This window comes from Pseudochaenichthys georgianus, chromosome 14, assembly GCF_902827115.2.
Source record: "Pseudochaenichthys georgianus chromosome 14, fPseGeo1.2, whole genome shotgun sequence".
NCBI classification, from domain to species: domain Eukaryota; kingdom Metazoa; phylum Chordata; class Actinopteri; order Perciformes; family Channichthyidae; genus Pseudochaenichthys; species Pseudochaenichthys georgianus.
In genome coordinates, this window is record NC_047516.1 from 29,946,430 (window position 1) to 29,960,341 (window position 13,912).

General features: G+C 40.7%; 1 protein-coding gene across 1 annotated transcript; it reads right to left on the reverse strand.

The window, feature by feature from the left end:
- Window positions 1–356: 356 nt before the first annotated feature.
- On the reverse strand, window positions 357–7,492 carry LOC117458056 (uncharacterized). Its single transcript, XM_071205365.1, has 3 exons — window positions 4,359–7,492; window positions 2,606–2,680; window positions 357–966 (listed from the first exon to the last, which is right to left on the reverse strand). Exons 1-3 carry the CDS (start codon window positions 7,490–7,492, stop codon window positions 747–749), a joined length of 3,429 nt encoding a protein of 1,142 aa, XP_071061466.1. The 3' UTR covers window positions 357–746.
- Between the last annotated feature and the right edge of the window lie 6,420 nt (window positions 7,493–13,912).

The window sequence follows — 13,912 nt, forward strand, 5'->3', positions numbered from 1 at the left end:
CGTCATGTCATTGTTTTACTCCGAAACCTTTTATGAAGCTCAGATTGTTTGGGGATTTGGAGACCATCAGCACAATTGACAAAGGCATAATGAATGTTTTTCTATTTTCTCCACACTCGTGGTTAGTTTGCAGTCTTAAAAAAAGGTTTAGATGCACTGAAGCTGTACATCTCAGCAGATTACATATATTTATAAAGGGAGGTTTAGCATTCTAAATTAAACAAAGCTCTGGAAAAATGAACAGATTTACAGACAAACAAACAGTGAGTAAATTCCCATTTATTTTTACATTTCAAAAAAATTGAAAACATTGAAAAACTTGTTTTATGCTGCACATTTAATCTTAAGAAGCAGGCAAGAGGGACAGATAAAAGGGAAATGTGACATCAACTAGAACTTATAGTGCATTAATCATAATGTGAATAACAGAATATTTTATGTAAAATTAGATACAGAAATGTGTGGCTGGGGTTTGCAGCAGGCATATTGACAACACAATCACATTAACCTTCAGAAGTGAAATATGGATGATACTATATGAAGGTCACAAAGATAAGGGGTACAAAATCATGTTTATAAGCTTTGACAATGTGCAGGAGAGTGGAACTCTACTGGGTAAGAGCCTAATCCAGAGTCACCTTATTCTATAGGAAAGGAGGAGTAGAAGTCCTCTGCAAAGGCTTCTGCTGGTCACTTGAAACACAGGCTTATGGCTAAAAAACAGCACACAGGTTTTGTGGAGAGGTCTACACTTGCTGGATTTTCCTGGGCAGCCATTTGAACAGGGTCTTGCAAAGCTTTTTGCTTTTCACCTTTGACTTTGTTAAGTTCTTAATGATGACATTTCTGAGCAGGCTGAAGTTCAGGGGAGGGGATGAGTGCGCGTTGAAAGCATTATTTCCTTTTGTCGAAAGATTCAGAACTTCCAAGAAGCGTCTTTCCTGCTGCCTGAAGTCATACTCCACACTGGACAGACACAGATGCAGCCCAAAATTACTAAAACCCCGCAAAACAGAGGCTTGAAAACAACACAAAATGTATCAGCTCTTGCCAAAGAATGCATATGAATGCTTAGATTTGTCAAATCTGTATTTCCAGCTTATTTTTTCTATTATGTATCAAGCTTTAGTATTTGCGGCTCACTTTGTGGGACTCGTGTGGGAGGATCTGCACTTGTCAGATTTCAAAATGGATGATTGGTTCAGGCAGGAAGACATCCCCCAGCAGGGTGTCCTTTGTGTTTGAAGGTGCACACATTTAGTTCAAATTGCCTTATCTTCCATTTGGCCTTTAAGGACCAGATGGCAACACACAGCACTCAGCAGATCAACTTATGTAATATGTTTTTATCATGCAAAAGCAGTTTTGGGAGTAAGTAGATCAGGAGGGATGTGTTGAATATTTCAAGATAAAGACCATTTTAGGTCTCGCTTTGTAGAGTGTGAGGTATTTTGTTTTCAGAATAAGTTTTTCAAACTTAGATTTCCATAGCCGCCTTTCAAATACAGTATTTCTGGGACAATGCTATGTAATGTTTTTTGTCTCAACTGATGCAACATTTCCACTAATGGGTGCAAACCAGCATCAAAGTTAGAATATGAGAGCTAAAAACTATTGCATGATATGTTTTCATGCATCACATCTTTAACAAAATGGGCAAGGTATATATAAACGTCTGTCATTAGCTTTTTTTTTAAGTAAATAAAAAGGACATTTTAACATGATTAAATAATTGCTGCAGGATGTGAATACAATACTTTTCAAGATAAGGCTACTTTAGGTCAACTCAGCTCAAGAGCTAAAATATGTATTTACATTTCACACAATATCAAATTATATGCAAATTAACAATGCCTTCATATCTTAAGTGAAGTGATCTTTGTAAATATTTGTTTAAAGTGCAAGCTGCTTTGGCATGACTTGTCCCTTTTTGCTAGTTTAAATTTCAGAGAGTGAATCCTTATCTCCATAAATCTGGATTGTGAATAGCTGGAGTCACATTCGGTCAGTGTTTTAATTTGACAGTGTTCCGAAAAGATTTATGATATGCCCAGAGGGGAAAGTAATCTCCCTACAGTATGTATTCTGAGCGATGAAACAAATGAGCAGAACAAAGCTTTTCATTTAGTAAGCTGCCCATACAGGAAGTCATTCATTTTAAGTGAGGAGAAGTGGGCAGTCTGACAGAGAAGTGCTCGGTAACTGAAATGGCAAATGGCCTCGGCCTTGTCGAACCATGCCTTGAACACAAATGAACTTTGACTAAAACCCATAATTTTAAGTTGCCCTTTGATAAAAGTAAAGCATGGTCCCTCTGTTTTTACAGAGGGACATTCTTAAATATTGATTTATTTTTTGGGAGTATCCTTGTACAAATATCTCAAAAGAGATTGTTTCCGGCCCAACATTATTTTCTTGATCTTAATAAAGGTTGACTGGTCTATAATCAACGCCAAGGCATAACACAATATCATACTATATATTTATTATTTTTTGCAACCATAGTTCTATTTTGGGCAAGAGACCTAATTTCTAGAGCTGCTCTTTTCACTTATCAGTTCAAACACTGCATGCAAGCAAAATGGTCATTTAACTATTATCTCACCTGTACATAATACAAGCAGTCTTCTGGCAGGTTAAGCAGTTGTTGAGGTCCTGTCCAGTGTTGAAGCATTGCCGACTAGGATAAAAGAAAGTAAACATAATTGCATACAATGAATAAGAGAAAACTCCCCCATTCTTTCAGATTCACAGCTTATTATTCTCACCACTCATCCTGTATGTGTGATATTCTTCCAGACTGATGTTGGCAGTGATGGGCCGTATAACATGCATTATGTCAGACATCAGTTGGTTATTAGGAGCTGGTTATTCTGAAACATGACCTCGGAGGCAGTCACAACCTATTAGCACACCACAGTGGATGAGAATGATTGACATAGACACATTGCCAGAAGGCAATTTTAATTCTTGTTATTTGTCCCAGAAGAGTTATACGGCTAAATAAATCTCTCCGAGATATGCCCTCTCGAAATGCCCAAGTAGGTTTCTGTCACACTCATGACATGCACACATTCGCAGGCTTGGTTGCAATGTTTAGTGTTAAGGCTTCACATCACGACACTATGATCCCAGCTTCATAACATCTTGACAGTATGTTGCCCTTCAAAAGACGTTTGTTCAACTTCTTACATCCAAGTGTATATAAGAAATAGTGCAAATAAGAATTGTTTAATCTTGTTAAATATCATATTTGGCCTCAAATAATCTGAGGCCTGGCCCTGCGATCTTTGGCGCACCCCCAAGGGTTAATCCATTATTTCAAAGGAGGATACTAGTTCAATGTCAGCAGAAAGTCAATGTGCATTTGCTGCATTTAAATTAATTCCTTAACCATCCACTTCATCCAAATTGGGAACAAAACTATTTTTTGACTGTGTTGCACATATTTTTTTTTTACATATTTTAAAAAGGGGGTTTAAAAAAACTGAAATGTCTGATGTATCTGTCACCCAATGTCAATGTTTCTGTTGTATATGGGTTGTTTTTAACATCACCAGTCAAGGCTTTATAAATTATTCAACGTTCTAGGCCCCATGACCATATCATGTCAGTGTAAACTGTCAATAATTCTAAATTTTAATCCTTTTACATCGTTTTTGTCCTATTATTTACATAAAAACACAACAATCTGTTAAGGCTTTTAAATCTTTTATTTAGAAAAGCAGGACTTTGCAGCCTGCTAAAAGCTAACAGGCTAATTGCTAACATCTTACAGCTAACATTAACTAGCTTTCCTCTAGCCAATTATAAAACATATTTTTGTAAGCAATGCAGTATTGTCACAGTAGAGTAGACCTTTGCATTAAAAAACCCGCCCCCCCCCACCCTCTGTTGTGTCGGGGTCATCTGAACCCGCCCTAAAGGCAACGATCAGAGTAACCAGTACTCTCTCCACTTAACTCTGGATGAAGGCTACTGTACATGTCTTTTTACAAACACACACAAAAGTGTTTTTTCGATTGCAAATCAATACAGTTTACCAAAGCATTGCAAAGCCACTGTGTGTATCCAGTAAATGATGACTCACTGAAAAGTCAAAGATCAGCAAAGCAGGGCAGCTTTTAAAGTAATTCCCTTGACCAAATCTGGCAAGCAGCTACTTTATTGGAATGTGGAATTGAATGTCGAGTCTATTAATAATTTAGTCATATCTGACACTGCAGGGTTTGTATTATAGTTAAACTATACACTAAATGTTTGATAAGCATCATGTAATAATGCTGCTGTTAGTCAATATGTAAAGCAATACATTACACTAGACTAGAGGAGTCATGCAGACACACACATCATCTTACCCGCTGGTGGGAGTGTGGCAGGTCTCCAGGTCATGGATAATGTTAAGCAGAGTAGTGATCCTGTCCTTGTTGGCTGCCAGGCTGGCCTCCACAGTCTCGAGCCTCTGCTGTAGGGCTGCTGATTTGCAGCACTGTGGGGAAGGAGGCAGCAACAGGGCTGCAGCAGCTGGCTGTGAGTGAGCCAGGCTGGGGTCCTCTGGGCACGGCTGAGGGGGGGCAGCGCTACATTTTGAATCCGCTCTGACGATCGCCTCTGCCTCGCAGGACGGGAGGCGGGAAATGGATGCCAAGAGCTTTGTTGATGACGGCAATATGGAATTGCATTCAGTGCCTGTGCGCATAAAACACTTTTCCTGGCTGTTAAAAGGGACTGGTGCAGTGAATGAAAGCTCTGGACTTTTGTGTGTTTGTGATAGGGATGAAGGTTCTGAATCAGAGGTTTGGAGAACTGAAGGTTTAGTAACTGCCTCGACATGTGCACCAGTGAGTTTCAGTGATGAGAAAGTGGTCTCACAGTTTGATTGTGCTTTGGCAACTGGTTTTGAGTGATTGGGAAGTGTCCGTTCATCGGCCTTATATTTAAGACTAATATTCGCATGCCTGACTGAGAATCCAGAGGAGAATTGTTCTGTTTTTGAATCCATCTCCTGGGCGCTCTTTACTGGTGGGCATGTAGTGGATTGTCCCTCATGTTCAGTGTCTTTGTATTCTTGATGATGCGTGCGCCTTTGTTGCCCTGTGTTTATGCAACCCCGGAGACAAGAGCTGCTTGACTTAATTAGGGAAATGTAATTCTGAAGGTCGGTGACCTGGGGCACATTTGAATTTTCATGGTCATTTGACTCATGCAAAACGAATTCATTGATTAGATTACCACTGAATTTATTTCCACGCGTATATGATTCAGTATCCGGAATAATGGCTGATTTAGGAGTTGCGGTGCTTGCATCACTGACTTTGATGTGATCTTTTGACACGTTTAGCTGCTCGGATAATGCAACCTGAGTCATTGTTGGGTTGTTTTCCTGATTGGAAACAACACCACACACACAAGACTCATTCCCGCTTTGAAACCTGCTGTCTGTTGCTAGTGTGTGATCAGGTTGAGGCGCGTCATCCCGATTAAGAACGTTGGTGGGTTGTGTTGTGTCTGCTGATTGCAGCAAAGCTGTATCTGTGGCACAGACGTTACTTTGGTTTCCTGTCAATGTAGATGAAGAGGTGGAGACAGTGTGTGGTGACGTTTTCAGATTGATTGAGGAGTACCTGAGGGCTTTATTTTTGAATAGAGCGCCGTTGCATGTAGATGTAGAACTGGGTGCTGCACTTGAAGGCAACCTAACTCTTGAGTCTTGGGGTTTTGTTTCACTAAATGTTGTGTTTACAGATACTGTGGAAACATGAAGCGCAGGCTCGGACTTTGAGGCGTTGGGTAGAATCGGTTGGATCTGTGTAGCCACAGATTTACTTTCAGTGCTGGTATGATCTGAACTAGAGGTGAGATTCAAAGCGTTCTGTGGGACAACAGTTCTGAGAATTGAATGTGACGCAGTTTTGTTTTGCATGGAAAATCTACTTGAGTTCATCGCAGTGTCAATAAAAGATGCTTTGCCTGGTGATTTTTTCTCTAAGCTTGATAGTGTTTCTTCTTGAGGGGTATATCCAGAATTGCGAGAGAAACGTGGTGGACTTGCAGGGTCTGATGTATTGGCTACTTGTAATAAGACAGGTCTTTTAGGGCTTATTCCCAGCCTATGAGTTGTATTTATTTCTACACTTACTATTTCATGTTGCGCATTAGCAAATTTAGCAGGTATACTTTCAGTGGACGCCAGTACAGTATTAAAGTTTGTGATTGATTTGCGCGTGTTGGTAGTAGATGTGTTTTCAAATTGAGAAGATGGTGACAAACCTTTTTTAGGCACATTATTTTGCACTGACTTGTTTTGTGGGTTTTCAAACTGCTTAGGATAAGTGTGTGTGTGTGGCTTGTTTGGTTTGGTAGCTGTTGCAAACTGCGGAGTCAGAGCGAGAGTTGTTGGTCGCGGGATTTTACCGCCTTGTGGCGATTTTGCTAAAGATTCTATACTGGCTTCCTCTTTTCTTGTTTCAATCGTTGCTTTAGTAAAAGTAATGATTTTGGCATGGAGGATGGTTGTGGGTTGAGGAGACGTTGCATCAATTGCAGCATGTGTCTCTGAAAAAGTGTCCAAATTGCCTTTAGAGTGCGCTGGGCATGCTGGGTGTGGGGTATTTCCATACTTTAGTTCTTCACTAAAATATAACATTTGTGGATTAACGAGTGTCCTGTCGCCTCTGTTTGTGATGCTCTCTGAGATTTCATAATGGCTAGGCTTAAAGTTGTTCTCCATATTGGGCATCTGGACATGCGTGGTAGGCAAGACGGAGGCTGACTTCGATAGTTTCTCTGCGAGACAAGCGCCAGTATTGGAGCTTTTCTCATTCTGTCTGCCACCGCAATGGCTGCATATTCTTTGTGGCATACCAAAAGGTCGGGCAGCAGATAACAGCAGCTTCCCACACCGCTCTGCATAATGACCTTGCAGTCCGGTTGGGTCTCTTTCACGAGAGAGCGCACTGTCGACAGACTCTGCTTCGTCGCTGTGAACGCTAATTCCGCCGATCGCCTCTGAATCTACCACGCTGCCGTTGGTGTAGCGGTGAGCAGATTTTAATTTAGACCTGACGTTGGTTACATTCCCAGAAAAGCGTGGGTTGGTCTTGATTGCCCTGGCATAGCAATAAGTCCCACTACTGTTCCTCTGACTGCAGGCCACATCCTCAGAGGCCTCACCTCCTAGTGCTTTGAAAGTCACTTCTTTTTTGGTCTTGGATTCCCCACTTTTCTGTTTTAAAATAACCCCTTTCTCCTTGTCAGTCTTTGTTTGAAGTAATATCTCCTTGTCCACTGTTTCCTTTGTGATGTAGCTCTTGGATGTTTGAGTAATGCTATCCGATGGCGTAGAGAGTGTATCAGTTAACTGTACACTGTGCTGGGTGAGTGGTCTGCTTATCCCCGGGGATGTCTGAACACCCACGCTGCACTGAGGTCCCCATGTGTGCAGCAGGGCTCTGTCTACTGGAGTTGTCAGGTCAGCGGCTCTTCTCCCCATCCCTTGTTTGGCTGTCTCAAAAGTCTGGTAATTCAAGAGAGCAGCGGTATTTCCACGCCATTACATCCGTCTAAAAAGTAAGAGAGGAACAAGTTTACAGTGGGAGGCGTTTGAGATGGTGCCATGAGAGAAATCTATGAGAAAGCAGGACAAGTTGAAACAATGCACAGAGCTAGAACTGAGACGAGGGACATCTTCAATGCCGCAGGAATCAAAGACAACTATTGCTGTCAGAAATGAAATGAAGACTTGAGATAAGCCAGAAAGAATCACGCTCTCTGCTAAAAAACTCTCCCAACCTGGGGTGCCTGAATAAGAAACATAAATCTGTTAATGCTGATAAAAAGGTGGGCTTTGAAAATAAGTGTTTTATATTATATTAGTCCTTGACAAATACTGCCTCCTTTTAGTGTCACAAAGCACAAATTAATTTATCGAATACAATTCAAAATGTTGCTGCTTTGGTAAACTCTGTCTCCTCTCTAATGGGAATGTTTGTCATAGCAAGCAGCTTTCACTGTGTTGTCCTCCACATTCAGCTCACCTTGGAAAGAGGCCATAATGTATACACACACTGAAGCTATAGACTTCATTAAGCTTTGTGTGCATTTAACTGGAACACTCTTTCACATGGCTGGCATTTTGTGTGCGTGTGTGTGTCTATGACACTCACAAATTCACATGTGCCAGTATTTTCGTGTGTGAGAGGTCATTTTAATAATTTACGCAACAGCAGTTCCGTAGTCACCAACGGGGCTTTAATGTGTGACTCTTTTTGTGCATATTAACAGGCAGTCTATCATTACACACTGAAAATGCAGTGTGAATGTTTGGGCTCGCGAACGGTGATTTATGACAACATTTTCATGCAAACACATTCTGACAAGGCTCCTCTCCATCCCCCTCAACAGCCTTCATACAGGGATGTCAGAATTGCAAAAAGGAGAACATTTTGAGATCTTTATCGGTACAGACTATTATTATTATTGTGGTTTTCGTGTCACCTAATGTTATTTACTGTACGCTCAGTCAAGTGACCTGTCTGTTGTCACCACCGTTTAATGTGATAACTGTCCTGCCCTGTTAATGCACAATTAAATTCTCCTTTGCCGGGGTGAAATATATACATGCTCTTTCAGTGCCACACACTTTCTTCACATGATCAAGACTAAAGAAAACAGAGCTGTTTCTCAGCACATTCCTACCAAATGTGTTTTTATTATTCTGTTAAGCATGCAGGCTTACCTGAGTGTTTGTTTTGATCCTGCTGCGAGTTGTCTTGTTTTCTTGAGTCCAAATGTCAGTAGCTACTTTTACGCCTTCTGTTTTATGTCCTCATTGATCCATCACATTTTGGAGTGACTTTGTCTTCATATATCCAATCCCTTGGTGGTAGAAAACAAACTCATAGGACTCTGCAGGCTGTCCTTCTGCAAAGCATCGATTCTTGATGAGCCCTCAATTCTGAACTAATCTACCTTTCATTGATCAGGCATAAAGCCACGCTGTGTCCTCATTGTATCCCCTTCTCCTCTTGTTTTGGTCCTGCTGCTCCATGCTCACTCCATAATCACAACACAGCAGAATGGTACTGTGTGCTGCCCTCCAACACTCTCTGTCTACTATGTCTTGCCTTTTTTGCCTCCTCCTCCTCCTCCACTCTCTCCCTCACTCTCTCCCTCTCACTCTCACCCCCTCTCTTTTTTCTGCCACTATCCTCTTCCCCAGCATTCATGTATCCTGTTCTACAGCTGGGTGGAGAAAGAAGAACAGAGCGAGGGAGAAAGAGAGGGAGAGAGAGAGGAAGTGACTTGCATCAGTGCGGTAGGGACTGTGTGTAAATTACCATGCAGGTGAAAAAGCAAGGACAGTCATTAACAATGATTTTAAAAGATTTCATTTTTACGACAACCCTATCCGGGTATTTTCTGCTACCAGGACATTATTATTATTATTGTCACATATGTTACATCAGGAAAGATGTATACTGTTTTCAGAACTTAATTAATTTAGTATTTTATACTGTATTGTGACTGCTAATTTACTTTTGTGTGGAGTCTGAGTGTGGCATCAGGGGCAGCACGTTTTAATACAATAAACTATTTTGCAATTACATTTTTCTGGCCAACATTGGTTTATGGTTTCATACACGTATATAGCGTTTGGTAGGTGTTGTTGTTTACATAAACACAAACTAAACTGGACATAGTCACATGATGTCACCTATTGGTTTTTGGAATAGCGTTTTTTCTCTACGGTAAAAAAGTAAGGTATAGTAATTATTTAATAGGCTTCTATACAATCATCCTTCTTTTCGCAAGCAGTAGAGTCGCCCCCTGCAGGCTATTAGCAAGTAAACAGGGTTGAGGCACTACATTTACTTCAGATCCAGAGTTTGCATTTTTCAGATTCAAACAAACATTATTGCATGAATAAACATGTTTACACACACGCACGCACGCACGCACGCACGCCACACACACAGTGGCGTTTTTATATGTACAAAAGTGGTGGGGCACAAAAAACTTAGATGTCTATAAGCTTCTGCAGTGAGGTCCATGGCTGGTGAGGCACTGGCACTGACTCTTCAGGTTTACAAATATTATATTTTGACCTAAATCAAAAGATAATATTATTTTCAAAAGCTTTTTTTGTCTGATGCTTCAATTCATTTTAAACAGACGGTTCAACAAAAGGATACCCAAAATTTTTAATTTTATCATTTAAATATTGAATTGTTCTCTCTTAGTAAGATCCCATTTTCAATAACATTGCAGTCTTACCTTGACTTGAAGATTAAGTCCATTTGCCTATCCTTCTGGACAAAAATCTCTATTACTTTTTTGTAAAAGTCCTCCTTATGTTCTTGTAGTTTCAAAAGTATATCATAAATCTAATCTAATCAATAGATTTATGATTTGGAAATTATAAAAGTAAGGTAGACATGTGGATATTATCCGGCTGAACAAAAAGTGCATGTATCTAACAGCTACGTTTCCCACAGATCTTATTTGGAGCTATTTTCTAAAATCCTATGGAGAAATATCATTGCTTTTTTGTGGAGGGAAGCCATGCGCAGTTTACGTCCGGGTTTTAGGACGCGTCACTGCAGCTCTCTCGTCTCCTCTTCACACACCACACTTTTCGCGGCACACATACTTACAGCCAATCAGCTCTGAATTATGTGAGATGACGTATGGTGGGGATGGCAGCACTATGACCCTATGGTCATTATTTTTTGCCACACACATTAAATAGGACAATACTCTGAGCATGCGCAGTGTAGTTTTTACAGTCACCATTGACTTAGACAGTAAGAGGGAGGGGCAGGATCGGGTTTTGTCCCACATGGCTCTAAACAGCTCAATAGGCACACACTGTAGACACTAATTAGAAGAACACAGACTAAAACAGCAATGAGACGAATCAGATGATTAAACATGATCTTAACATATATTTTATATATATTTTAATTTATTTTTTGCATTTTTTTGTAATCATTCTTTTTAATACTTTCTGCTGACACTAGGTGGGGCTCCCCCTAATGACCAGTCGCCACCACACACACACACACACACACACACACACACACACACACACACACACACACACACACACACACACACACACACACACACACACACACACACACACACACACACACACACACACACACACACACACACACACACACACACACACACACACACACACACACACACACACACACACACACACACACACCACACTTTTCGCGGCACACATACTTACAGCCAATCAGCTCTGAATTATGTGAGATGACGTATGGTGGGGATGGCAGCACTATGACCCTATGGTCATTATTTTTTGCCACACACATTAAATAGGACAATACTCTGAGCATGCGCAGTGTAGTTTTTACAGTCACCATTGACTTAGACAGTAAGAGGGAGGGGCAGGATCGGGTTTTGTCCCACATGGCTCTAAACAGCTCAATAGGCACACACTGTAGACACTAATTAGAAGAACACAGACTAAAACAGCAATGAGACGAATCAGATGATTAAACATGATCTTAACATATATTTTATATATATTTTAATTTATTTTTTGCATTTTTTTGTAATCATTCTTTTTAATACTTTCTGCTGACACTAGGTGGGGCTCCCCCTAATGACCAGTCGCCACCACACACACACACACACACACACACACACACACACACACACACACACACACACACACACACACACACACACACACACACACACACACACACACACACACACACACACACACACACACACACACACACACACACACACACACACACACACACACACACACACACACACACACACACACACACACACCATGTATACATCACTTCAGGGGACATTACATTGACTTACATGCATTTCCTAGAGACTTATCCTAACCTTAACCATAACCAACACATGCCTAACCCTAACCCTAACCCTTACCCTAACCCTAATCCTAAACCTAACCAAGTCTTCACCCTAAAAGTAATGATTCCCCATTGTCCCCATAAGGGAGGCGAGTCCCCACACGTGACTATGTAAACATATGTAGGTCCCCACAAGTATAGTAATGCTAGTACACACACACACACACACACACACACACACACACACACACACACACACACACACACACACACACACACACACACACACACACACACACACACACACACACACACACACACACACACACACACACACACACACACACACACACACACACACACACACACACACACACACACACACCACTGGCTCTAACAGCAGACCAATAAGCCTGTCACCTGTTCTAAACAAACTACTAGAAAAAATTGTATTCAATCAAATACAATGCTATTTTTCTGTTAACAGTCTGATGAGTGAGTATCAACATGCGTATAGAGAGGGTCACTCAAGAGCCACAGCATTAACACAAATGACAGATCAATGGATGAAAGAGATTGATGTGAAGACAATGGTGGGAGAGGTACTATTATATTATAGCGCTGCCTTTGATTTGATAGACCATAGAATTTTACTTGACAAATTGGAGTGCTATGGTTTTGCCCCAAAGGCGATATCATGGCTAGAAAGCTATCTATATAACAGAACTCAAAGTGTATACTTTAATGGCAGTATCTCTAGTGCTCGATGTGTTGCAAGTGGAATTCCACAAGGAAGTTCACTAGGTCCTTTACTCTTCTCAATCTTTACAAATGATTTTCCATTAGCTCTTGAAAAAGCACAAGTCTCTTTGTACTCGGATGACACGACAATATATACACAGGCTCCCACAATCGGTGAGATAACTGATATTCTGAACAAAGAACTGAAAACAGTAATGGAATGGGTGACCAGCAACAAATTAGTGCTCAACATTCAAAAAACAAAAAGTATTGTATTTGGCACAAATTACGTACTAAGGTCTAAACCGCAGTTGAATCTGATGCTGAATAATGTGGAGGTTGAGCAGGTGGAGGAAACAAAGCTCCTGGGACTCATCCTAGTGAACAATTTATCATGGACGAAACACATAGAGTCAGTGGTGGCAAAGATGGGGAGGAATTTATCTGTCATCAAGAGGTGCTCAGTGTTTTTACCACCGCAACTGACAAAACAAGTCATTGAGACTCTAGTCCTTTCACAACTGGACTACTGCTCAATGATCTGGTCAGAGGCAAACAAGAGGGACCTGGGAAAGCTGCAACTGGTTCAAAACAGAGCAGCTCGGCTTGCCCTTAGGTGTACACCAAGACATAATGTAAACTAAATGCATGTCAAGCTCTCCTGGACATTAGTCACGGAGAGGCTGATGGTATCACTCCTTGTCTTTTTGAGAAACATAAATGAGCTGAAACATCCGACCTGTCTATATAAGCAACTTACACCTAGCTCTAAAATCCATACATATACAACGAGACATGCCACAAGAGGTTGCTATCAAATCCCTAAAGCCAAAACAGAGTCTATGAAGAGCACAGTGCTGTATAGAGCCATGGCTGCATGGAACACTGCCAGATCAGATTCCTAAAGAAACAACTAAAGCAAGCTTCAAAAGATGATTGAAGAGGCATCTAGAAGCCCAAAGATTGTAAATTACACAAGCGGCAGACAGGTTATGGTAAACATACAGCAGCACACCGATTCATATAGGTTTTTTAAACACATGCAGGAATATGATACTTTCGCTAACATAGACACACACACAGCCTTTCACAGTTATGATGAGGATTGTATTTGTTTAGTTAGTTTTTACTCTAAAAGAAACGAAGGGAGACATTTGTAAAATCACTATTATTATTATTATTTTTTTTTTTTTTCTTTCCAAGGAAATCAGAAAATAAGCTGTATGTGATGGTTGATATGAAAGTCACAGTTTGAAGGAAAATTGACGCCGTACACGATTTGTATCATTGTC